The sequence below is a fragment of the Dermochelys coriacea genome, chromosome 9, assembly GCF_009764565.3.
Source record: "Dermochelys coriacea isolate rDerCor1 chromosome 9, rDerCor1.pri.v4, whole genome shotgun sequence".
Lineage (NCBI taxonomy): Eukaryota > Metazoa > Chordata > Testudines > Dermochelyidae > Dermochelys > Dermochelys coriacea.
The window spans coordinates 45,788,051-45,815,189 of record NC_050076.1 but is presented as its reverse complement, the minus strand read 5'-3'; the positions used below and the strand labels follow the sequence as shown (position 1 = coordinate 45,815,189).

The window sequence follows — 27,139 nt, the reverse complement described above, 5'->3', positions numbered from 1 at the left end:
GTCCAGAGTTGAGGAGATGGTTCCTGTCCCCTAGCTTCCAGCCAGTTGGGAAAGGGAACAATGCCACTGTCCCTGCCATCAGTGTCCTGCCCCCTCTGAATGTCTCTCCAGCTAAGTCCCAGTGCCTACCCCTTCTATTCGCCCTGCTCTGCAACCTGCAAGGAGAGAGGAAACTTTGCACTAAGCCCAGCTGGTGCATTTCTTTCTCTTCCTGCTTAGGTGGTGCTATGAGCAAACAGCACTAGTGGAACGTGGGAGGCAGGGTGTGGGAAGACAAGGACATTTGGGCAAGGAAAAGAAACATAACACTCAGGAGAAAGATGGGGGAGTTTTTGCAAGAAAGGACTACAGAGCGGAAGGTAAACAAAGACAAGGGGGAATTGTTTTGCATTCAAGGATATTAACATAGCTTTTTATCTGAGTATATAATCTTGCTTCCTCCCCATGCAGTGCTCCATCCCTAAAACATACTGTCCTTTGGGGCCTGCAACTCTTGATGCCATGCAGCCAATTTAAATAGAAAAACTGGGATAATGCCCCCAAACAGAATTAAACACAGCCAGCCTGCCTGGCCAGTAACCTCTAGATCAAAAGAAATAGCCCACGAAAAACAACCAACCTCCTGTTGAATTCAGCATTCAGTGCCCTTGGTAAAATGATGGGCCTAGTAAGGTAAGTCTTGAAGTTTAACAAATCTAGACTCTGTTGAGGGAGTGAGTGAATTACAGATACAATCCAATGCCAGGTGGGGTCGGGGACAGCAAGGGCCAGCTTCAGTATCTAGGAGTTTCTCTTAACCTTCCAACATAGTACTGTCTTGAGCCCCCAGCCAGAAATCTGGGAAAACTAAGCACCATCCCTGGGCACCTTGAAGAGGCAATGTTTCCCTACTCACAAGCAATGAGTCTGTGTATAACAAAAGAAAACTTTTATTAAAAGGAGAGGGAACACAGCATCAATTTGGGAAAACATCCCGACAATGATTCAAAAGTATGCAAACAATAAGTAAACACCTGCCCCACAGTAGCTTGGGCAATTGTCTTTTGTCTCAGTTTCCCACTTTGCAGTGTGAAAGTCTGACAGAGGAACATCCCCTTAACATGCCACTCCCCTTTCCCTTCACTGCATCCCAATCTCAGGGGGTTGTCTGAGATCAGTGAAGTCCCAGAATTCAGGAGTGCCATCATGGGGGTTCAGCACCCACCCCTGAAAGCAGGAGGCGAGCAATGCCTCTGTCAATGCCCACCGCTGTCACTGTCATCTCTGCAGTTTCTGCCTCTAGCAGCCATGCTATACTCTGAGGTTCTGCTGCTGAGCCCAGTTCTTAGTGATTTCAGCTCTTAGTGAAGAGTGGAGAAACTCACTGCTGCTTCATCTGCCACACCCTCTGTATTGTCTTTTATCACAACTCTCCCTGCACCAGGTCTAAGATTCAACCCCCTAGACCAGCTTAGTAGTGAATTCAGCTGTAGCAATCACTGAACAGAAACAAGGATTTTAGATTGAATCTGATCAAATCTGTCTTTAAACACTGGTGGGGGGAGATCAAATGGTATCTCGCACTCTTTAAACGCAGTCCATACCACCGGGTAAGAACATCTGTCCCGTCTTGTGCCCTTCTACCTGACGGGATCATTGTTGTTACTGTTATCCTTGCTAGGTTTATTAGTTGCCATTCTGGGTTGTTTGTGGCCTGTTTTTTATGTACTTTCTAATTTTTTAGGGATTTTTTTTTAGCTAGAAGAGTAAACAAATCCAGAGGCGAAATACATTGTTGGAAAATAGTTACAATAAACTTACAATGGAATAAAATTAGAATTTGTCCATATGGAGGGGTGAGAGAATTAGTCTCTGTTTATTCTGTCTTTGGTATCTCAGCTGGGATTGTCAGTCAGGGATGTCAGCTGGGTTGGATTTTTTTGGTGATGTGAAATGAAAGGATATCTTTTTCTAAAATGACATTCTTTGGCTGCGTGTAACATGCCATCTGTCAAAAAGAAGTGTAACTTACAAGGAAGCCACATGAGTTTTGCTAGTGATGCAACTCTTCCATTCCATACACAACTTCTCCTTTTCTTTGCGTGATGCTGCAAATCCAGTAGTCTGAGGCTAATAGTAATAAATAATATAGCAACATCAGCACAGAGGTGGGCTGAAATTTGGCATGACTATCCTACTTGCAGTAGGATAAAAGGCAGACATACACCTACCGATCATGTTTCCTTGTATGACTGGAGGTTCTATACATTAAGAGTAAACTCCAGATTATCCCATCATTTTTTGGGTGGGGAAGGAATTAAGATAATTTAAGGCATGTCGTGTACAGAGGAAATGAGATTTCCTCCTGATTTCAAGGAGGCCAAGCACATATACAGCTATTTCCTGAAAGGACCCTAGTAGCAGTGGTTCCACCCCACACTCTTTGCATTTAAAATTATTTTTTCAATGCAGTCTATTCAGCCATTGTCTCCTTAGGGGAACTGAGGTATTTGGATATCATCTGTGGTTCTCTTTTCTCTCCCAAAGTCAGACAGAAACTGCTCCAGGCACTATCCTGCGGATGTGTGTGTAGGACTTCCTCAGGGTGACGCTGCCATGATGGGACACCCCACGAGGTAGGACGCACTCCTCCGTTAACTTCTGGATCTCGGGGTCCCAGCACAGCACTGTGGCAATGACTTCGTTCTTCTCATCCCTGCCTCCTGTGATGAACAACTTGTTGTTGCAAGGGGAAATCCCGCAACTTGCTCTCTCATGAGTGAACTGAGTCACTAGGCACCATGTGTCCTGAAGGGGGCTGTACGAGTACAGTGCTTTCATTGCTCCACCTGCAATAGAAACAGAAATTGGTTTGCTCCTGCCATTAGTTCCTATCCACATAAGACATTTCAACAGGGTTCCATCACGGACACTTATGAGAACACTTTACCCCCAAGGTAAAGTCAAAACAAGATTACAGGGCAAAACAAGACTGCTCTGAAAGACCTACAAGGGCTACTTATTTTTCATAGCTCCATCAATTTTATGGGACCATTGTGATCATCCAGTCTGGTCTTCTGCATAACACAGGCCAGTGAGAGAATCTACCATGTCCCTAGGAAAGTTGTACTAATGCTTAATTACCCACCTTGTAATTTTTTTTTTGTCTTATTTCTAGTCAGAATTTCTCTAACTTCAGCTTCCAACCACTGGATCTTGTTACACCTTTTTCTGCTAAATTAACGACTTGTGTAGTATCAGAAATCTCTTCCTTCATATAGGTATTTGATAGACCATGATCAAGTCACCTCTTAATCTTCTCTCGAAGAAACTAAACAGATTGAGCTGCTGTAGACTGTCAATGTAAGGCAGGTTTTCGAGACCTCTAATCGTTCCTCTAGCTCTTTTCTGAACTCTTTCTCATTTTTCAACCCCTTTTTGAAAGGATTCTGACAACTAATCTCCAAGTATCCAAGGCAGGCCCTGGAGCAGAGGTGGGCAAACTACAGCCTGCGGGCCACATCCGGCCTGCAGGACTGTCCTGCCCGGCCCCTGAGCTCCTGGCCCGGGAGGCTCGCCCCCGGCCCCTCCCCTGCTGTTCTCCCCTCCCCTGCAGCCTCAGCTCACTGCACCACTGGCGCAATGCTCTGGGCGGCGGGGCTGCAGAGCCTGGCCTGACCCGCTGCTCTGTACTGCACGCCGGCGCGGCTGTCTGTCCTGGTGCAGCCACGCCGCCAGCTACCGGTGCTCCAGGCAGCGCAGTAAGTGGGGGGGTTTGGATAGAGGGCAGGGGAGTTTGGGGGGTGATCAGAGGCTGGGGGTGTGGATAGGGGTCAGGGCAATGAGAGGGTGGGGAACAGGGGGGTTGAATGGGGGGCAGGGGTCCCAGAGGGGCAGTCAGGAAGGAGGGGGGGTTGAATGGGGCAGTGGGGGGCAGTTAGGGGTGGGGGGTCTGGGGGCTGTCAGGGAGAAGAGGTGATTGGATGAGGAAGGGGTCCTGGGGGACAGTCAGGAAGGGGGGGTTGGATGGGGCAGAGGGGGGTAGTCTGGGACAGGGGTTCTGGGGGTGGTCAGGGAACCAAGAGCAGGGGGTGTGGATAGGTCAAGGGTCCCCGGGGGGGGGCTGTCAGGGGGCGAGAAGCAGGGGGGTCGAGAGGGGGTGGGGGCCGGGCCACGGCTGGCTGTTTGGGGAGGCAGAGCCTGCCCTAACCAGCCTTCCATACAATTTCAGAAACCTGATGCGGCCCTCAGGCCAAAAAGTTTTCCAGCCCTTGCCCTGGAGCCATATTTCCTCTCAAGACAATGGTACCATTCCATTTAAAAGGCACTGGGGGTCCTGCCTTGCTGTTTTCAGGGATGGTGCGCTTTCTCCAGAACTGGTCTATTTAGAAGTGGTAGATGTGTAGTCTGAGTTTTATTGTCCTGCAATGTCCTGAACCCTTCATGTAGGGAAAGGGGTGAGAGAGGTATTTATAAACAGTTCTATTGTATGACAACATGATTTTGGTTGTGACAAAATCAGCCTAACCCTGCTTCAGTAGCACTCTGCCCTGCGTACCCATGCTAGAAGAGGTAGCTGGAGACTGCCGAGAAAAGCAGTCACATTATTTTTTTAAAAAAAAAAGAAAAGGAGTACTTGTGGCACCTTAGAGACTAACAAATTTATTAGAGCATAAGCTTTCGTGAGCTACAGCTCACTTCATCGGATGCATCCGATGAAGTGAGCTGTAGCTCACGAAAGCTTATGCTCTAATAAATTTGTTAGTCTCTAAGGTGCCACAAGTACTCCTTTTCTTTTTGAGAATACAGACTAACACGGCTGCTACTCTGAAACCTGTGATTATTTTTTTAAGTATCCCCCTTTCCTACCCTCCTGCTTCCCTGTGTTCCACTGACAGCTCCCCCATCCTCTACCGACTTTGCCCAGAAGGGGGCAATCTCTGTAATGAGCTAGATGCAGCAGCGCTTCCTCATCTCCTGCAGTGGCACTGCTGGCACAGGAGACTGGTCAGTGCTCTGCAGTAACCCATCTTCCCATAGATATGCCCAGATGTCTGCATACTGAAGTCTTTGGCTGCTAGTGAAGTTGCAATTTGAGTTTGGAGTGTTCCCACTGACATTTAAGGATGATATACAGTTTAGCTGATCCTCTTTCAATTTACATTGCAAATCTGCTAATTAATGTAATCAACCATGAATGTAATCTTGTGATGGAAGCTGGAGCATTGGGTCCTCCTGGCTCTGATTCCACTGAAGTCCATAGCAAAATTCATAGCCCAATATGCACTTCCTGTGCAATACATTTCCTATAACCAACTGTCTGCATCTATATTGAACTGTAGACTAGAATAGGAGTAACAGTGTCTGAGTGTTCTGGGTTCCCATCCCTCATCTAGAATCTTAAAGAAGAGCACAGGGTAATGATCATTTGCTTATGCTTCTCTGTAGGTTCCAGGAATTAGTCAAAAATAAGCTGAACTCAGTCTAGAGAAGAAAGAACATCACTGCTTTACCTACCCACAACATAGATGTGGTCACAGAAACTCACAGCATTGATGCATTTTGCTTCAACTGGCATGGGTGATTTCAAGCTCCAGTTGTTCGTAGCTGGGTCATAACACTGTGTTTTGTCTGTAGCTAGTTTTCCATTGGGTCCTCCGCCAATCACATAAAGCTTCTTCTTGTAGCTGGCTGCAGCAAATGAGCTCACATTGACCATGAGGGGAGCTGCCTGTGTCACCATTAAAAAACAAATAATTAACAACCCATTGAATAGTCATTTGGATTTCATGTCCTATAGATTGGTGATTTCTTTTCTTTTGAATGTAGATAGTCATGCATTGCTCTGTATTCTCTTGGAGCCCACCATGCATTGGTATTCCTAGAAGCTGCCATGCATTCGTCCTGAGAGGAACTCACACCACTGAGCTGCGTGTCTGTACTGCTGTCAGAGAGAAGAGGGGCAATAAGGAGCTCCAACTAGGGCACTCCCTGGAAGTCTGAGTTTTGGGCCAGTAGCTCTGGCTGGGGTCCTGAATGGGTCTGAAACATTCCATTCCTTCCCAGTGTATCAAGAAGCTACTATTTAAAACAATATCACCCTGGGGAGCGGAATTGCGGTGCCAAGACCTTGCATGTTAGCAGGAATGGAGAGGGAGCAAACAGAATGGGTGAGATGTCCTGATGAGCACATGCTTTGCCTAAAACCTAACACAAAAGAGAGAGGTCTGATTTTAGGCCCGTCAACCTTGATGGTGTCCCTTTTGAAAAGGGTACACTTCGTTCAGATATGAAAAGTTAGGGTGCCAAAGTTGATAACGTTCAACTTCAGCATTTGGGATTGCATTGCAATGGTGCGTGGACATGCTGCCCCATTGTGGTGTTGAGGGAGCAGAGGAGCATGGCTAAGCAGCTGGAGATGCACTGATCTGGCGTATCCTTACTGTAGCGGCTGGACCCACCCTCAGCCCAATTTATTTCCTGGGATGTATCAGCATCCAGCTCCCCATGTAGATGCACTCTCTGAAAGGGGAACCCCTGAGACAGGGCAATAGTGGACACATCACCTGTCCTCCCCCTGGGGAGCTGTGGCCCAGGCTGACTCGGAGAGGTGCAGTTTGTAAAACTTGCCTTATAGGTGCATCTCCAGTTACATACTGTACCATGTGCAATGGCAGGAGAATTTCCTCCGCTCTCTTGAACAGAAATACTGTAGCTGTCTGCATGGATTATTGTGCTCTTGTTTTAAACTGACGTTAGTAAACAATTTCCTTTTAAACCTGTTAGAAAATGAGTGAACTCCACTGGGACCCTAGCTGGAGGGACTATTAAGCTGGTGCAGTATGTGTAAGGTAATTGTTTTCAGAGGTTGAAACTGTTGCATCCTCCATCGTCATCCTCAGTGCAGTGTCGTACTTGCCCCATGCCCTGGGAATGGAAAGTGGGTGGTGGGAGAAGAGCTTAGCTGCATGGGAAAGCAGCATATTTCTGGAGAGCAGAGCTCCTCTGGAGCCATGTCAGACTGGGATGATGATGCAATGCAGGCATGGGAGCACGTGAACTGCCAGCTGGGGGAGGCTATCCCCCAGCCCTGCCCCTTCTGCCCACAGCCCCCTGCCACGGCTGCCAGCCCCTGCCTCAGGCTAGCACCTGCCGATCGCCGGGAGGGCGGGCGGCACGGCCCTGGCCCCTCCAGGCTGCACAGCCCAAGCCAGGGCCACTGCATGTGGGAGCCATGGAAGGGAGTCTGGGGGCGAAGTGTGGGTGGGACCATGCCTGGCTGTTTGGGGAGGCACAGCCTCCCCCAGCGTATAATACCCACTGCCTATGGATGCAGGGTACTGTGGTGCAAAGTACTTCATCAAGTTTGAATTTGTCATGCTGAGTTCAGTTTAGTCTGTGGTCTTCAAGCCATTAGCCCAGTCTTACCCTCAGCTCTCTTTGACCTTCAGTGGAGTATCAGCAGGTTTCAGGAGGCCAGCTACCACATGAAATAACCTGATTGCTGTGTTTTCGCTGTGCAGAAGAGCCAGGTTACACAACTGGCCAGTTCCCAATTTGTGTGATTTACTGGGCCTGTTAATTCATCTCCTCAAATATACTAATGGTATGAACAGCAAAACCTGAGCACTCACAGATTTCCTTAAATAGAAAACATTTTTCTTTCATCCCTTAAGGAGTAGCACAAAAGGAGAAAAGTAGAACAAGTGACCATTTCTGAGCGTCAAGGGATTTGACACTTATAGCAGTTTCTTTTTCAAGGAAGTTTATCATCTGTTGTGGGCCTTTGAGATACAGGCCTAAGATACAACCCCACCCTACCAACTGCCCACAATCAGTTGCAACCACTACTTATGGGGCAGTGTACATTTACATAAGTGAAGTGGTCACTCTATCTAAGGGGACCTCTTGAAAGCGTCCCGTCTCTCGTCCCACAGCTCCTCTGCTTCAGCTTGGACTTGATCAGAGCCGCTTGCGCTGCACATGTTCTGCATTGAAAGGCCCACCACAAATTTGCTTTATCTTCTGCTTCTTTTCCTTTTGTCTTCTGAGTGCTTTGGCTTTACCCTGGGTTACGTCCACCCTCATCTTTATCATCTTGAAAACTTTAGTCCTGTCCCATTATCCATATTTGCTTTCCTAAGTAGCCACAGATCTGACTCCCTTTCTATTCAGCTGAACCCGCTGGCCTTCCTTGTCTCTTTGGACTCTTACCACCATCTCAGTGTTTAACCAAAACTCCATGCTGTCCATCCTGTGTGGGTGCAAAAATGGGGGGCAGGCAGTAGAGGAGAGTGCAAGGAGTCTTCCTCCACCTTTGCATCTCTCTGCAAGGGTCAGGCACAAGCCCATAGAAGAGCAAAGACCCTGACCCTGACTCAAAAGAGGGCTTGGTGCCCACTCAGCAGATTTGGGCTGCTGTAGGGGATGCATATCCAGCATCTGTTGAAAGGGTGGCAGAGCTGTGGCTACAACGTGTGCTCCCTCAGAAGCCCAAGAGGAGTTCTAAATGAGTCGGCCAGAATTCTTCCAGGTGGCTCCCTCTACAATGCAATATGCTCCTTTCCTCTCTCCAGCACAAGCCATGGCTTTAACACAATCAGGTCCTTTACATTTGTAAAGTGCTTTGAGATTCTCAGATGAAAGCATAATAAAAATGCTAAGCACTAGTAATTTTCCACGTAGTCAAATACTGAGGTCCCCGGCAAGTCATACATAAAAACGACCAAATACCTTGCAGCTTCTGGTCTCTCTCCCAAACTTACACTGCATAGTGCAGCTGTAATGCACCTTCCTGCTAATGATTTCCTGGGTCTGCGTTTCACCACTACCAGCAATTCCTCCTTGTTCCGATATCTCCTTAGTTGACCCATATAATGTTTATCCTCTGAAATTATTTCTAATTCCCAAGCCTGTTTTACACTTGTGTTGAAATGCATGCAATGCTGATCTGCATATACCCTTCTAGAGCTAACCGATTAGTAGTTTCCTTTACACCTGCTTGGTGTCTTCCACAGATTTAGGGCTAATTCTGCCACCTTGATGCCTGCTGAGTATTATTTTATTCTGTGAGTAATCCCATTGGCTTCAAGGAAATGGTTGTAGAACAAGAAACTGTTCAGCAGAAGTCAGGATGGCAGAACTGATTCTTTCTTTGATCCTCCTTCCCTTGAAGTCAGCATTTCCAACTTGAATGCACAACTACTGGATTGGGGAGGGGGGAGGTATATAGTAGAATTTAGCTCATTTATTTTGAGGTACAATAAATACCTAATAAAACTCCATGATTTCAATTTGTTTCATTAGTGTTGCATGAAACAGAAAAGTGTGACTGTATTTTACCTCTGACCAGCAGTTATGGAAAGGATCATATGTTTCTACGCTGTTGATTCTCTGCATGCCATCAAAACCTCCAACCACGTACACTTTGCCACCCAGCACAGCCATTTTGTGCCTCCATCGCCCGATGTTTAAATATTCAATTTGGATCCATTTGTTGATGGAGGAATTGTATTTCCAGACATCATGTTGTGTTTCTTTCCCACCTGCAAGGTGCACAATACATGTAAGTGACATAATTGGCATGACCTGTGTTTGCTCAGAACTTCTAGTATGTTCTATTTGTCATACAAGAAACAAAAACCATTGGTTCATGGCATTTGCTCTGGAAGCACATCTCCAGCAGAATAGTACTTGCTTTAAAGGAAGACAACTTGCAAGCTTAAAGTTCCTCTAGTTAAATTTGCATGACTATACTTTGGAGAGGGCAGAGAAATTCCTGGGGGTTATTTTACAAGTCATCTCTTTCCCAGACTTGAATCACTATTCATGTTTCAGCTGTCCTACCACCTTTTCTTTCGCATTTGTAACTTTAATATACAGTCAGTGGCCGATGGCTTGTAATGTAGTGCAGAAGAAGCTCAGGAATGAGACTTGTTGCTGATTGTAGAAGGTTAACATAGAGTTTAAAGCCAGAAGGGACCACCAGATTATCTAGTCTGATCTCCTGTATATTGTAGGCCACCAAGACCTCCCCACCCCTAGCACCCGCACACTAAATCCAGCAACTCAACTAAGACCCACAAGAGACTAGACTATTTTATGCCATAGTCAGAGAATAGGTACCAATGTGCACCAGTGCTGAGGCCCCCTCAGTGGCAGGAAATGTATTAAATAAACCATAGCCAAATAATCCTGGCAAGTGGCCCACACCCACACATTGCAGAGGAAGGCAAAAAACCCACAACGTCACTGCCAATCTGATCTGGAGGAAAGTCCCTTCCCCACCCTAAATATAGCAATCAGTTAGACCCTGAGCATGTGATCAAGAACCATCCAGCCAAGCACCTGAGAGAGAGAATGGTCAGTACCAGCTCAGACACCTGGCCTTCACCGTCCTATGTCCCATCTCCAGCCATGGCCATCACTGATGCTTCCGAGGAAGGAGATTTGAGGAAAACAAAGAAAGCATAATAAATGGGAAGAGGGGAAGCCTTTCCTGACCGCTTTCAAGGGGCCGGCTGAAACCCTGAAGCATGAGCTTAGGAACATAAGACATAAACCAGAAGCGAGTCCCCCCGCACCACCACCATCACCATCTCAAGCAACTCAGCCATACAATTGCATTCATAAATGTGTCCAGCTCTCTTAAAACTAATTAAGTTGTTTACCCCTACAGCTCCCACTTGGAGGGTATTCTAGAATCTCACCCCCTGACGGTTAGAAAACTTCCTCTAATTTTTACCCTGAATTTGTTGATGGCAAGTTTATACCCATTTGCTCTTGTGCCAACACTTTCCTTTGACTTAAATAACTCTTCACCTTCCCTGCTATTTACCCCTTAATGTATTTATAGAGAACAATCATATCCCCTCTCAGCCTTGTTTTTTTTAAGAATTGGTGAATAAACAAACACGATATCAATTAAAAAATTAAGGCTCTGCATCACATAGTCAGCCACTTGAGAATCCTCCTGGGCCAGGAAGGTCCTGCTGGGGAAAGGTAAATCAGATTTGCACTGGTGGAGCTGCTATTACATAGGGATGATCTACCCAGCTGGTCCACTGACTTCCAAAGTACAAACAGGGGGCCTGATCCTGTATTCCTGTCCCATGAAATTCTCTCACTGAAGTCTTCCAGGGAGTTTTTCCAGAGTGAAAAATTCAGCATTGGGTCCATTGTTTCTTGAACATGAAGGGGCCTGGCTGTGATCTCACTTCTCTTCATCTGACTCTGGGGCTGGCTATGCTGCAAAAAAAAACCAAAACTCGCAGCAGCAAGCCTCAGAGCTCATGTCAAGTAACTCGGACTTGCACTTCAGGACTACAAATAGGACCGTAGACATAGCCTGGGCTCTGAAACCTGGCAAGAGGGGAGGTCTCAGAGCCCTGGCTTCAGTAGTATTAGGCGTAGAATGCTTTTGGTGAAATTGCTCCTTATTTACATCAGGAGATCAGAATCAGGCCCAATAGTTTAATCCCCAGAGTAGGTTTGCAAATGAGTCTCACTCATTCAAAAAGCCTTGCAGCATTTTCACCAGTACGTTAATTTCCGTGTCATTTTTATTCATAACCGGAATACGAACAGAACTAGTTGAGTGTGAAACCCATTGCACAGTCTGAGAAGCTTCACTGCATAACCTACAGTCCAGCTATGCAATCACTTCACCAGTGACTATATTGCAAGGAGGATTCATATTCCATTACAGAATTGTCTGCACTCATTTGTATGCTGTACCACAGCCAGATCACTGCAAACTGATGGAACTAATCTCTGGGCCAAATAACAGATTGAATAGGAGATAATTAGCATGCTAGAAAGATTCGTTGGTAATGCCTTTGTGTCTATGAATTTTTCATATATCTATGTTGTTTTATTTGCGCTCAAGTGAAGTGTATGAATGCGGAATGCCAGAATTCTTATCTGCAGTAGTAGTGTTTAGAGACAGCAGGTGTTCCAACCACACATTGCGCAACCTTCCCATTTACATTACAGTTTGTTCTCTCCTGCATTAGAAAACAGCCCTGACAGGAATCTGAACTAAACCATGCATTTGAATTCTGTCTACATCATGGGGGAGATTTTTGAGAGAACTGTAGGTATTTAAATGCTTTGTCCTAAACTTTATGGGAAATGGTGCATTGATATTCTCTCTTCACTAAGAGCAGTAACTGCAGTAAATGAGGAGACTGAGATCTCCAACAGTGCCCTGAGGGAAACCAGCAGGTAGAGGGATGAGGATGCAGAGATACTGAAGGAGTGGATAGCAAAGTAGAAAAGAACCAAGTCACAGAAGCCAAGAGAAGGAAGAAAATAGAGAAGTAGAAAGTGATAAACAGTGTCAGAGACAACAGGCTGATCAGGAAGAATAAGCATAGATAAGTGCCCCCCTTTGATTTAGCTAGGAGGAAACAATTAATAACCTTGACAAGTACAGCTTGGTTGGAGTAGAAAGGGTGAAAAGCAGATTGGAGGGGACCAAGGAGGTGAAGAGGTCAAGGAAGTAAGTAGATGAAGAGGAGGAGGTATGCTAGTTAGAGTGTCAGTCTGATCAAAGTAAGCAGTTCTTTCATAGCAGGGCATCTATAGGCATGTCTAGAGCAAGAGCAGTTTAGGGAATAGAAAGAATGGGAGAAGAAGCCAGAGATGATGGGAGGCAAAAGGCCTGGGGCTAAGGGGACATATTGAGAGATTAAAGGCAGCCAGTAATGAGCTCTCTGAGTGCAACAGGTGCAAAGAACTGGGGGGATGTGTTTGTTAAACATTCACAGTTGGAATGTTGGCTTTGATGCCCCCGCTAAGGACTACTGAACAAAGGGAGAAGCTCTGAAGAAATAAAGAGCAGAATGTAATGGTAGGATGAAAAGAGAACTTCCTTTCCTTAAACTAATGCGGAGTGAAGGAGAATGAATCCTGGCCTCAGAACAAGGAGATTTAATAAAGACTAAGGGCTTGGCTACACTTACAAGTTAGAGCGCATTAAAGCAGCCCTGGGCACCCTAACTTCTGAAGTGTCCACACTGGCAAGGCACTTTGAGCGCCTGGACTCTGCAGCTGGAGTGCTCCTGGTAATCCACCTCCACAAGAAGCATAAAGCTTGCTGCGCCCTGGCTGAAATGCCCAGGTGTCAGTATGGATGGCATGTTGCATTACTGTGCTGTGACTGGCTTCTGGAAACATCCCATAATCTCCTGAAGTCAAGTGGCCACTCCGGTCATTGTTTTGAACTCGGCTGCAGGCATGCGGATTCCCCTTTCAAAGCTCCGTTTCTGACAGCCGGCATGCTTATCTGCTCCAGGACAAAGCAAACCATTACTGTGGAATGCTGCTGCTGTGAGTGTGTGTGAGAGAGAAAGGCGGGGAGAGGGAGGGTCTGCTGCTGTCTGAACTTACAAGGCAGGATGCTGACACACTCTCTGCCCCCCAAAACATACTGTCTCTCCTCCCACATATACACAACACACTCCCTGTCACACTCCACACCCCCCCATTTGAAAAGCATGCTGCAGCCACTTGCACACTGGGATAGCTACCACAATGCACTGCTCTTTGTTGTGTTGCAAGAGCTGCTAATGTGGCCACGCCAGTGCACTTGCAGCTGACAGTGTAAACACACGGCAGCATTTTCCCTGCTGCGGTCTCCGAAGGCTGGTTTAACTCCCAGCACTCTACATCTGCAAGTGTAGCAAGCCCTTAGTTGGAGCGAGCTTGTTAAAATCCAGGTAGTCCTAAATGCAGACTGCAATGGGAGATATTTTAGACCAGCATCATCTTCTAGGCAGAATGTTCCCATTTGACACCCCAACCCTCCCCCACTCTCTCCCCCCATTCTACTTCACTCATTTTGGAAGTAAAGGTTGTGTTCGGGAAACCTGCCTGATTGAGAACTCTGCAGAATGATGTCTCCTACCCACAGCACCAGGATAGTATTGGCATTGGCTGCTCAACTTTCCCACACAGCCCCACCCTTCATCTCACATTGTGGAAACCTGTAGCCTCCATTCACTCTATAACCTCTCCATTTGGACTGGCAACGAGGATGTGGCCGTTGTGAGGGTGGCTTTGAGCCAGTGGGACCTTTCCCCTAGGAAATGGAATGAGATCACCAAATTCATTTCCAATAGGTCATCAAAACAGCTATCAGCTGGTAATGAGTCACTACCAATCTGACCTGCCTTTGAACTTGTGAGTTTGAAATACAAGGTTCTGTAGTCCATTGCCAATCCCCTAAGCAAGCCAGAGTCTTCCTTGTCTTCATAGGGGTTAGTATGGAGCAGGTATTTATAGAAGTTAAATTTCTCTTCTGAATCCGTTCAAACTGTGATCACACAATCACACATTCACACTGCTACCTTGTACAAGGACTCTTGGGCCTCACGGTGGTAATGGTAATTAACTTCACTTTCAGTAAATGATTGTTTTTTAGAGTCCCACCTTCTGCACTATTGAAGTGCTCCTGAAAATAGGATTTTCAATCTCAAGCAACACAATTACCATTACTGTTTGCAAACTATCAACTGTTGCTTATTCGTACAGAACTCCTATTGGGGGGTCTTCCAGCAAAGCTTTGTGGTAGCTACTGTTGATTGTATGCGGCATATGCAGCTGTAAGGGGCCTTTCTGTAACTATCATTCCTGACACTTTGGTGTGCCAACACTGGGCATGCACACCAATCCAGTCAAATATAGTTTTGCATTTGTTTGAAAACTGAACCCATGTTAATATTCTAAGAGGCTCAGCACTGCCGCTACTCAACCCAGTGCTTCTCAGTAGCCTGTCCCTCAACCATGGCAATGTATGTGAGGAGCCCCTTTCAAAGGCAATGGCTGAAATGCTCTAACACTAGCTGTTTATGTCAATTTACAAAGCATAGTATATGTTCTACATCCATGGTTCTCAACCAAGGGCACATGTACGCCTGGGGGTATGTTAACTCCAGGGGCTACGTTAACTCATCTCGATATTTGCCTAGTTTTACAACAGACTACATAAAAAGCACTAGTGAAGGCAGTAAAAACTAAAATTTTATACAGATAATTATTTGTTTATACTGCTCTATATATTATACACTGAAATGTAAGTACGTTTATATTCCAATTGATGTATTTTATACCAATATGGTAAAAATGAGAAAGTCAGCCATTTTTCAGTAACAGTGTGGCTGTAACACTTTTGTATTTGTATATCTGATTTTGTAAGCAAATAATATTTTAAGTGAGGTGAAATTTGGGGTACACAAGACAAATCAGCCTCCTGAAAGGAGTACAGTCGTCTGGACAGGTTGAGAGCTGCTGGTCTTCATAAAAGCTAAGGAGTACTTGTGGCACCTTAGAGACGAACAAATTTATTTGAGCATAAGCTTTCGTGAGCTACAGCTCATTTCATCGCATGCATCCGATGAAGTGAGCTGTAGCTCACGAAAGCTTATGCTCAAATAAATTTGTTAGTCTCTAAGGTGCCACAAGTACTCCTTTTCTTTTTGCAAATACAGACTAACACGGTTGCTACTCTGAAACCTTTCATAAAAGCTGTACCTATTTCCCCTCCCTTGTTTATGAGACTCCTGTGTTCTCTTCTCTTAGTTTCATTGGCATTATCTTGCTCCTTACCTGATATGTAGACTTCATTTTTTAGCGTAATACATGCAAACTCCACCCATTTTTTATTCTCACTCTCCGTTTCCTGTTCTGTGATTGGTAATTTTGCCACCTCCAAACGGCTCCGCCTCAAAGGATCCAGGCAAGTTACTTCTGCAACAAATTTTTCATCTTTTGTGCAACCACCTATGATCATAAACACCTCGGACTGGAACTCATGCATCCGGGGTTTTGTTCTTTCTGAAATAATCTAGACACAAGCAATATAGAATGAATACTCAGGATGTGTCACATGTGTGGGTAAAAACAGCATTATACCCTATGGTGTAAGTAGCTCACTAATTTAGCTCTCATTGGTTCAGTTCTTTGGCCAAATTTTGCCTATAGTACATTGAAAAGAGTCTCCTCTCACACGTTATTAGCCAGCCCCAGGAGCACAGCTCTCTATCCTTAGGTGCTGACTCCGGAGCTGGAGCACTCATGCAAAAAAAATAGTTGGTGCTCAGCACCCACCAGCCTCAGTTGTTTGGCAACCCACCTATCAGCTATTCAGGGACTGACAGGATTTGGGGGGAGAGGGCAGGAAGAGGTGGAGTGCGGGCGAGGCCTCAGGGGAGGGGACAGAGCAGCATCAGGAATTGGTGAAGAGAAGGTGGGGCCTGGGGTGGAGTGGGGGCAGGACATCAGGGCAAAGCAGGGGTGGAGCACCCTCCTGAAAAAATTAGTCAGTGCCTATCTTAGGTATTTATATGGCCCCTATTGCTGTGATACCTGAGCACCTCCCAGTCTTTAATGGATCTGTTCTCTCAACACTTCTGTGAGGTAGGGGTGTACTATTATCCTTATTTTACAGGTGGAGAACTGGGGCACAGAGAGACCAAATGACTTGCCCAAGGTCAGACAGGAAGTATGCTGCAGTTCAGAGAATCGAACCCAGGGCTCCCAAGTCCTAGGCTAGAGCGCTAACCACTCTGCTTCTCTATAACCAGTGCACAAATCTAAACTGTGTCGCAGTTGCAGAGTGATACTGGTTCTAGTAAACTGTTTCTGTGTCAATGATAAAAGTGCCAAAGCTCTGTGCTGTTCCTAGGAGAATATTTACAAGGGAGTTAGTCACGATTCTAAGTTCAGAGGTGTTATTGATAAGCTGCGTCTCACTGAAGTGCAGGTGGCAAGACTTCCTTTGCTCCTAGTAGATACACCATTAGTCATATTGGAATGAATGCAGTGGAAATTTCAAGGAAAGCTTTTTATAGCATACAGGAATTTATCATTTATTTGAAATTTCTGCCCTGTCAAACAACACTCGATGTTTTTCTTGGACTTTTAAAACTAATTTACGGTGTGTTTCTATAAATTGACATAAATGATCTAAATTAAAAAGCAGGGTCATGCAGATGTAAAATTCCTTTCTGTGGTTGCTCAGTATAATTTACTAAACTGTCAGCAAGTCTCAGCATCTGAGTTAGAGCTCTGCGGATGCCTCATAATCCCTATTTTAACCCCTCTGCCAGCCTCGCAGTCCTTCATCTTAAGCCATCAGTATTGGACAGGACTTTCAAGAGCACACACATTCTGCCCCTTCAGCATCCAGGGAAATACTTGTTGAGTGATGGGTGCCACTCTCTTTTTTCACAACCCCACTGGCCCTACAGCAGTGCTATCGACTGCTGGCTCAGACAGCCAGGCACTGGGACTGAAGACTGAACCCAGACCTCTAGCAAGGCAGTACAAGGCACTGCCATTGGGTCACCTGCTGGCTGGCCTCAATTGCTAATCACATTTATAGTCAGGTCCTGCCTGTGTTTTGCGATGCCCTATGCAGGCTCCTAGCTAGGGAGCCTATCTAGCCCCTTCCCCTCCAAACACAGGGTTCCACCAATATCTATGCACCCGTGACAGACCTCTGACAGCCTGCTGCCCTCTCCTGACACTCCTCAGGCTGAGGGGAATCACAGGCACACTGTCTCTCTCATTCTCGGCTGTGAAATTTTGACAGCTGATGACCCCCTTTTGTGGGCCAGGAAATAGGACTGAAGCGTAACTTTCCAAGTTGGGGAGGGATCAGTTAGAAAATTCCTTTTCCACCTTTGCCTGTTACACCTGGGTTGAGATGGGATCATGGCTGGAACAGGGTATGGGACTGTGGATTGCAGGTTAGGCACACGCGTATGTCACATCCTGTGCTAATGAATAGGCTATACAGACTTCTGTTTAGGATTCTGTCCCTGAGATCAAATCTGTGTTTTTCAGAGCTGGTTTTTCCTTTCCTAAAAGGTTTCCTGGTAACTAATAAAGGTAGACACTGCATCTTCTCACACCCACACTGAAATTCTTGAATGCCTCTGTCTAGCTGGCCCTGTGCATGGAACCAGGATCATTTCAGAGCAAATTTGAATAGTGGCCCTGCACTTGAGCTTCTTTTGTACTATAAAGACAGCTAGCACTGCTTGAGCAGATGTGCTACACGCTGTAATAAGCAGAAGGGTATACAATACATACACGTACAGCAGCAGGTTTTTAAAAAGTTACCAGAATCATACTTGATTTATACAGCCCCCATCCCAAGTATACAGGCCTAGTACAGCATGCTACTAAAGGGAATCACGTCACCCAACACTAAGCAAAGCCATCTTTGGTGGAGCATACGTGTCAGCCTACATCCATAACATCACACAACAATTATTTAGGAGGGGATGTGAAGAATAACATACTCAAGAGGTTTCGTCTGGATAGAGGATATGAGCGAAGGCATCGGCAGACGGTCATTCTCAAGAACACAGGGGATGCTTTAACAAACCTAGCTCACACGTATCTCCAGTCAGGCTGTTCCTCCTCTCTTATATTTTAATAGCTCCTACATTCTAAGGCCAGAGGGGACCATTATTATCATCTCGTCTGACCTACTGCATAACCCAAACCAGATCATTTCACCCAGGAACTGCTGTATCAAACCCATAACAATTTTATTGGCAATTGAACCTTTAGGCTCAACAGTACAACTACAAAGAAAGTATATTTTAGCAGGGAAAGTAGACATAGATAACTGTTTATGCAAGTATGGTATTGTTTACCCTAAGTGATCCATTGGAATGCGTAGCAATATTTGATGTTATAGATGATTATTTCAATTGGGATACCAATATTAAATAAGAAAGCAATGTCCAAAGTAATACCTTTGATTTGGCTTTTTACTAGGGAAACACATCAAGGAATATTGATTAAGCTTAGTTTGGTACTGGATAGAATTGTGTGCGAGAGGTTCTCTCTCCTTTCAGAGATTCATGAACATTTTCTGAAATGCTTTTATGTTAAAATAAGCTGTCTGGAAACCTCTCAAATTTCACAGTTAAATCTCCATGGTAACTGATCGTGATTATCTTGTTTTTCAGAAGTACTAATTTGTGAACCTATCTTGTAAATATCTTTTTCCACCTCCAAAATCCATACTGAGTTCTGTGATTGTCAATCTGAAATATTCCTTAATTAGAATTGGTTCAGTTCCCCCCATCCCCCATTTACTAAGTATTTTCTTTTGCTACTTACCTCATTGCCTGACAGATGGTACATTCTTGCTTCTTGAAGCAGAGGGAAAACATCAGGGCACTGTCTAATGAGTTGATCAGCTTCAACTGTCTCTACAAAATACCAAGGGTCCAGAAGGGGTAGCCGGACATTCTCAAGAACATAGGGTAGGAGAGGAAACCGTTCAGACTCTTTGTATCGAACCCAGTTCATAACAGTCTCAAAAACCTGTGCCTCTTCAGTGACATAGAGGTCATCGCTCTTTAGTGTGTTGTAGAGAACGTCACCAGGGATCTCCAGAAATTCCTCACAGTGCAACACTTGAGCGAAGTTCTGGATAATGTAGCTCTGGACTTGCTGCTTCAGGTTCTCGAGAGAATGAGTGTCGGCCAGCCTCAGAATCCCAACACAGTTTTCCGGATGGAGGGCTTCGGTGAGGAAACTGGCACAAGCATCCACCATCCGCAGAAACTATAGACATAAGAGGCATGTAAGGTACTGTCCAGTTATTTTATATTTGTATTGTGGTAGCATGGGGGAGCCCCAGTTAAGGGCCAGGCCCCCCTTGTGATAGACACTGGACAAACACAAAACAAAGAGAGATCCTTGCCCTCAAAGAGCTTACGTTCCGAGTATAAAACACTAGATAATATCCAGATACAGACAGACTGATTAGCACAAGAAAGAATGAGACAATACAGTAGGACAAGCAGCAGTCTCAGGCAGTGCACCAACAGCCTAACCAATGTCCAGTTTTTTTGTAAGTATCATAACAAAGGAGACTTTTAAGGAGAATAATCAAAGGTAGCGTATATGGCCCTCAGCACCACAGAATTTGAGCACCTAATAGTCATGAGTGGAGTTTATTCCCACAACACTTTTGTGATGTAGGGAAGTATTTATCTCTACATTTATGTTATATACCCCAATTTATATTGTGGATGGGGAACTGAGGCACAGAGTAAATTAAGTGACTTGCCCAAAGTCACACAGGGAGTCTTGGCTCACCCAGGAATTAAACCTGAGTCTCCTGAGTGCCAGTCCAGGGCCCTAGCCATTAGACCATCCTTTCTGCCCTTATCATTGTTTATTTACTTGGTGAGTATGCTTGGTGAGCAGCTAATGATTTAAACCCGGCACAGACAATACAGCTTGGACCTATGAGATACAAAAATTGGTGTTTTAGGGACTAGTGTACTGAAGTGCTGAGTACAGACAACGCCAGTTAAAGCTGGTGGGAACTGCTGGTGCTCACCATCTCTGAAAATCCAGGCCCATCACGTATGTAAGGCCTTACCAAAGGAAGTGAGTTTGAAGGGAGATTTGAATGGACAGAAAGTGGCCAACTGGCTCACAAGGAGAGGGAGAGAACTCCAGGCATTGGTAGTGGCATAAGAGAATGATACAAATGGAGCCTCGGGGGGGGGGGGTGCAGATGGACCTGTGAGAGTAACATATCCTGTGCTGATCCAGTTCTGTCACTTTTGTGGTGGTTTGGTGATGAGGCCATCAAATTAAACGTCCCTTCGGACTACAGCCAGGATCTGGGTGGAGGAAGCCATACAGTCTTTGAACTTTATTTGACAGTGTTTCATGAGACATTAAAAAAATGTCTGTAGTGGGACTGATTCTGATCTCAGTTACACCCATGGAGTACATAAAAATGTAAGAGCAGCCATATTGGGTCCAACCAAAGGTCCATCTAGTCCAGTATCCTGTCCTCTGACTGTGGCAAATGTCAAATGCCCCAGAGGAATGAACAGAAAAGGTAATCATCAAGTGATCCATCCCCTGTCACCCATTCTCAGCTTCTGGCAAACAGAGGCTAGGGACACCATCCTTGCCCATCCTGGTTAATAGCCATTGATGGACCTATCCTCTATGAATGTATCTAGTTCTTTTTTGAACCCTGTTATAGTCTTGACCGTCACAACATCCTCTGGCAAAGAGTTCCACAGGTTGACTGTGCGTTGTGTGAAGAAATACTTCCTTTTATTTGTTTTTAACCTGCTGCCTATTCATTTCATTTGGTGACCCCTAGTTCTTCTGTTATGAAGGAGTAAATAACACTTCCTTATTTACCACATCTGACCCATTATTCTGAAACTGCTGTTTGTTTTACAGCAGTACTTTCATATGGGCTTCTTCTCCTACCTGGCTTCAGCTCTGTTTTAACCATGCAAGAATCACTATAATTTAAAGGGACACTGTCAAATTGAAGAGTAAATCCCAGTTTCCGAGAGAGAGCCCATTAAATAATATGTCCTGAATTTTTTTTTAATTTAAAAAAATGTGTCGGGGGTTTCTCTGCTCCCCTGCTGATGTCCCGAAGGGTCTTTTCAGGGAGGCAAAAATAGATGGGGCCAAAGAGCAACATTAGCAGATGTTCCTCAGGCCCCCACCTTCCCCAGCACAACTTGTGCCTGCCTGATCAACAGCAGCACCACCATCACTGAGGGCATGTCTACACCTAAAATACTACAGTTCTTCGCTGTATACACCACAGTGATGGGAGGGGTTCTCCCACTGCTGTAGTGAATCCACCTCTCTGAGAGGTGGCAACTAGGTCGACAGAAGAATTCTTCCATCAGCTGAGCACTGTCTACACCAAGGGTTAGGCTGCGTCTCTCAGGGGTGTGGATTTTTCAGTTTACATTTTCAGTGTAGCCCAGCTCTGAGTTCCTCCTAGGATCTTAACAGTCTTAGAGAGTGGAAACATTTGTCTTGCGCTGCTCCGGCCCCAGACTCTGGTTGCTCCCTTTGCAGGAAGTTGGGGGAAGAAGAGCGGGTCTCCTCATCTCCCCCCCACTCAAAGTTTAATTGCTTCCTGGCCCCATCCAGGAATAAAGAAAGCTCCCTGCTCCATCCTGTCTCCATTGCTCTCCAGCCACAAGCAGAAGTCTGGGAAGTAAAGAAGGGGGTTCTTCCAGTCACCACCTTCCCTGGCTCCCATTGCTCCATGCAGCGGTCCCAAGAAAAGGAGTCAGCTTCCTGATCCTAAGCTCATAAATAGTAGCAGCTCTATTTCTTTGTTACTGGCAAAAACCTCCACTTGGGCTGTGTTTATGCTAGACTTTTGTGAGAAATTCCCTTCCATTGCTGCCACCAGTTCCTCTCCACTTGTTGGAGAGTTAGTGTAGTTGAGTCTCCCAGGGCTGCAGGCATTTCTATCCCGTTGGCTCAGAGCAGGTCTAGATGACGTGGGGGTGGAAATGCAGGTGGCCACCAACACCCTGCCTACATTAGTGCTCCCACCATTGCTGCCCTTGCAGGGAAACTTTTGTCTAATAGTCCTAGTGCGGGGGAGGTCTTGCTAGGCAGGTGGAAGAGCAAGCTTGTAAACTCCCTTCTCAGCCCCGAGTAAGCATGATGTCATCTTGCTGGTGGATGAGACAGGAAGCGAGACTAAACATCAGCAAAACAGTGACCTTGACTTACAAAATGGGCTGTCAAAGGCACAGAGTAGACGCCCTGAGGAAAACACTAACCTCTAAGTGTTGACATTGCAACAGTGTTAAAAAACATCAGACAGATATACGATTTTCTAGTTGACATTGTCCCTTTAAATCAAAAGGATGATTCAGTAAATAAAGCATCAGAACTGCTATGACGGATGCATTTTGACTTTTGCTAATTACTATTACATTAGGGCCCCAATCCTGTTAATCTCCGTATCCACTGATTATGTAATGTGAGCAAGATTAGTCTCTGGGTGATTAGCTCAACAAATGGACAACCCTTTCTGAGCACAAGTGATTGCAAATAGCCCTCATGCTTTGCTTTTTCTTGCCTCGCTGATTTAAAAGGGAAGTAGCACCCTGGTATTTAACATCGTTCTGATAAAGAATGAGTGCAGAAAAGATAAATAAAAGGAGATACTATGAATAATTAAAAGTAGCGTCCTCATTTTTTTTCTATTTAATGGCAATAGATTGGCCATTTTAACTTTATTGTTCTTCATTGTAGAGAGCATTGTATAACTGCAATTGAAGGAGAAAGAGAAGTGAAACACAGTAAACCCACCTTTAAATGGCATCGTATTTAGATTTGTTTAAGTAATCAGGGCAGAATTTTCTGGGCAGACCTGTATCCTGTTGACATATGTAGACTGTTTACTAAAGTTGAAAAATTACAGGCATTGGTCACAGATATCTGGTTCCTGTTTTGCATTTACATGTGGTCAAGAGATTAGAGAAATGCAACTGACTAATGAACAGGGCTACATTAAAAATCAAAATACTGTGGTTGTTGCTACAGCTTTTGTTCTAAAAATGTCAGCAGTGTGCCATGACGCCACTCTAGAGGTCTGTAGCTTCAGTGTTACCTTGTCTGTCCCAGGGCTATTGAATTTCTCCATTGGGCTATCACTGTCTCTGAATACTAATACTTTCCACTTACAGTAGTGCTTTCCTCCAAAGATCTCAAAGCACTTTTCAAATACTGATTAACCCTCACAGCCTCCCCTGCATTCTACCTCCCAAAGGGCAGGTAAGTATTATCCCCATTTTACAGATGGGAGAAAACGCAGTACAAAGAGGATGAGTGACTTGCCCAAGATTACTCATCAAGTCACTCTTACGGCTGGGAAAGAACCTAGAACTCCTGACTCCCCAGCCTGTGGGCTAATCACTGAATTATGCTCAGTCTATTTATACATAACCTTTTAAGTGTAACGTACATATGCACACAAGGGCACAAAAGCGATGTCAATAGGATGGTCTATATTTTGGGCCTAAAAGACTCATGAATGGGTGGAGAGCACTGTTAATTATACTGTGTGGTTGCATCTATTGACAGAAGGTTGCAGAAGTGTGTGGTGCATATAGGAAAAGCAAATCACACACAAGGAATGGAGAAAACTATAAATCTTCAACAGGTCAAAATTATTTGAACCAGGATTGCCTCCTCCCCATTGCTCCAAACCCTGCCATCTGGATTTTGCACCTTCACTTAAGCCTTAATTTAAAAGAAAAATCCCACAAAACATCGATTTCCACCTTCTTGGGGACACTGTAGTTCCCCAAGGCTAAGTGGGGACCCAGGGTAATCAGGAGGACCACCCTCAGCCGCCCCTGCCCTCGGGGATAAGGTTGTTTTCTTTGCTTCTGCACAGCAGCAGCTTCTCTGACAGCTCCCTGACCACCTCTTAGCTGTTCTGTTGGGAGCAGAAGTGACACCTGCTCCCAGCCCTTCTAACAGAGAGGTGTGATGCCTTCTGGGTACAGTGAAGGGCGGGGAGAGGCTGGCAGAGGCCCTAAGATCAATGCTCAGTGAGATTGGGTGACGAGGAGCTTTCTGTCACAGCACAGAGGGGCAGCCGAGGCTCTGACAGCAACACGCAGATAAAACTACCAGCTGCTCATAGTCCTGTACATTGCGGTGAGATAAGGGGTAGGGCCTGGGACAGACTTGGAGGGTGAAGAGGCTGTTGGGGGGCTGGGACAATACCAAAAGAGAGACAAAAAAGTGGTATGTTGTGCAACACATTGTGTTAACTCTTAGAAAGAACTGGAGTATTCTCCAGTCCAGCACCCATCAGTGTACAGTAGTGCTGCAGCAGGTTTGCAGGATGTAGTAGTAGAATTTCTTATAAAGGCCAGTGCCAGGACTGATACTGTCTGTTAAACATTCTAGTTTGGAACCGAGGGTACTACAGCGTTGTCAATTCTCAGGATTTTACCACAAGTCTCAGGATATTTGATGTTTTACTTAAAGCCCCAGCAGATGTAGTCAGGGGACTACATTCAAACCTTGACTTTCAACTTTCACTTAAAAAAAAAGGGTCCTCAAGGTTTCAGAGTAAAGCCTGAAAACTGACCCTGACAGATCGAAAAAACAGAAGAAGAATAAAAATAGCCCAGAATTTTTTTAAAAATGTTCTGAGTTTGTAATGCTTGGGGTTTGCAATACTGGAATGCTGAAAACATCTATGGGCCATTCCACTCAGGCCATGGGGTTGGAGAGAAGAGAGAGAGGGATGAGAAGTAAAAACTGCCTTTTACTAAAATTAAATTACCTTTTGTTGTGTGGAGGTACTTTCCTAACAAGCACACCTCTCCAGAGTAAATATCAGCTGTAATTATTATTTTAAAAGGTAATTGGTTAATCTCAGGGCACATTTGTGAGATTCATAGATTTTAAGGACAGATGGGACGATTATGATCATCTAGACTGACCTGCTGAATAATGCATCCCATTTATAGATCCATCTGCATCATGATTAGAATGTAGTCCCACTAAAGCAGGGCAAACTTTTTGGCCTGAGGGCCACATCGGGTTTCCAAAATTGTATGGAGAGCTGGTTAGGGGAGGCTGTGTCTCCCCATACAGCCAGGCATGACCCGACCCCCGCCTCCTATCTGACACTCTCCCCCCCCCACCTCGCCGCTTCTCACCCCCTGACGGCTCCCCCGGGACTCCTGCCCCATCTAACCCCACCTGTCCCCTGACGGCCCCCCCGGGTCTTCTACCCCATCCACTACTCCTGCTCCCATTCCCCTGACCACTCCCGGACCCCCCATCCCTGGCTGCCCCCTGCCACCCCATCCAACCCTCCCTCATTCATGACTTGCCCCTTAGGACCCTTGCCCCATCCAACCACACCTTCTCCCTGTCCCCTGACCGCCCCCGGAACCCCTGCCCCTGATTTCCCCCTGCCACCCCATCCAACCCCCCCTCCTTCCTGACTGCCCCCCTGAGACCCCTGTCCCATCCAACCCCCCTGTTCCCTGCCCTCTGACCAGTCCGACCCCTATCCACACCCCTGATCCCCTGACCACCCCCTCGAACTCCCCTGCCCTCTATCCCCCCTGCTCCCTTACCGCGCTGCCTGGAGCACCAGTGGCTGGCAACACTACAACCACGTCGCCCAGAGCACTGGTTCAGGCCACTGCTCTGCAACTGCGCTGCCTGGCTGCCCAGAGCATTGCGCCGGCGCCAGCACACTGAGGCTGCGGGGAAGAGGGGACAGTGGGAGCTGGGCTGGGGGTTAGCCTCCTGGTCCAGGAGCTCAGGGCCCACAAGCCATAGTTTGCCCACCTCTGCACTAAGGGTATAATACCATGAGCTTTCAGGCAGCACATGTTTGAAGCTCTTTGGGGCAGAGTCTGTCTTTTTGTTCTGTATTCATACAGCACCCAGCACAATGGTCCTGGTCCATAGCTGGGGCTCCTAGATGCAACCGTAATACAAATAAATAATATGAAGCCGAAGATCTCTAACGGGTGTGACAAATCAAAGAAGTGTGTAGTGCTTTGATCATGTGTGCTGAATTGTATTGTCCTGGAAGCAATGACTGAAACAATTTGTTTCCATTAGTCCATGTGCAGAAGGTGCTTTTTCACTAACCTGAAAAAGGCTGGCGGCTTCTAAGACTTTCTGTACGTTTTGCTTTGTGATCAGCACCTGGCTTGTGTAAGTGTAGTCCAACAGCATCTGCATGGTTGTTGCATCAACTCCTTGAATTATGATTTTTTCTTCATATTTCTCTTTTAAATCATTGCAGAACATGGCCCTGAAACAAGAGCTGTTCATTGGTTACCCAAGAAGGATCACACATTCTGAAAAAAATATAGCTACCAGGTTTGAACCTACCAGTATCAATATGTTCTATCAATGCAGGATCTTTCTGATTGCTTTGTATTTACACAATTAATATTGTAGCAAAACTATAAAGAAAATTCTTTGTCAATTATTTTCATACTATTGTAGTGCTAGATTTTAAAATATATATTTGCCTGGTTATTATACAATGGAGCCCAGTTCAGGGAATATCTGATGATAAAAGCATAGAGCTGCTAAAGGGTCACACTGTCTATTCTGTAAAATGAAACATACAGTCTGCAGAAATAGACTGAAGCTTTTTTAAACAGACACTTGATTCAGGAGTAAACTTCTTAAAATAATGACCTGCCAGTGCATCAGAAGATGAAATGAAACTGACAGAATAGATCTGTTAAATTATAATGGTAATAGTGATGATAATACTTTATCTACGCTTACCAAAACACTTCACAAACATCAAGGGCTAAATTGTGCC

The 27,139-nt window shown here is 45.5% G+C and overlaps 1 protein-coding gene and 1 long non-coding RNA gene across 5 annotated transcripts in view; one reads left to right on the top strand and one right to left on the bottom strand.

Annotated features, from left to right (window-relative positions):
* Positions 1 to 913: 913 nt before the first annotated feature.
* The window catches only part of KLHL6 (kelch like family member 6), a 31,696-nt gene continuing 5,470 nt past the window's right edge, over positions 914 to 27,139 (bottom strand). The window contains exons 2-7 of one of the 4 annotated variants that reach the window (XM_038417753.2): positions 26,449 to 26,614; positions 19,123 to 19,572; positions 15,589 to 15,826; positions 9,322 to 9,524; positions 5,497 to 5,710; positions 914 to 2,828 (exon numbers count right to left, since the gene is read on the bottom strand). In XM_038417753.2, coding sequence (XP_038273681.1) covers positions 2,527 to 2,828; positions 5,497 to 5,710; positions 9,322 to 9,524; positions 15,589 to 15,826; positions 19,123 to 19,572; positions 26,449 to 26,614 — 1,573 coding nt within the window. In that variant the 3' untranslated portion in view covers positions 914 to 2,526. Of the gene's footprint in view, positions 2,829 to 5,496; positions 5,711 to 9,321; positions 9,525 to 15,588; positions 15,827 to 19,122; positions 19,573 to 26,448; positions 26,627 to 27,139 lie in introns of all 4 variants that reach the window. The other 3 variants (XM_038417752.2, XM_038417754.2, XM_043492264.1) reach the window with 3 other exon arrangements.
* Positions 19,484 to 27,139, top strand: part of LOC122455743 — a 29,334-nt gene continuing 21,678 nt past the window's right edge. Inside the window, exon 1 of the long non-coding RNA XR_006274194.1 lies at positions 19,484 to 19,596. This is a non-coding gene — a long non-coding RNA (uncharacterized LOC122455743). The remainder of the gene's footprint in view (positions 19,597 to 27,139) is intronic.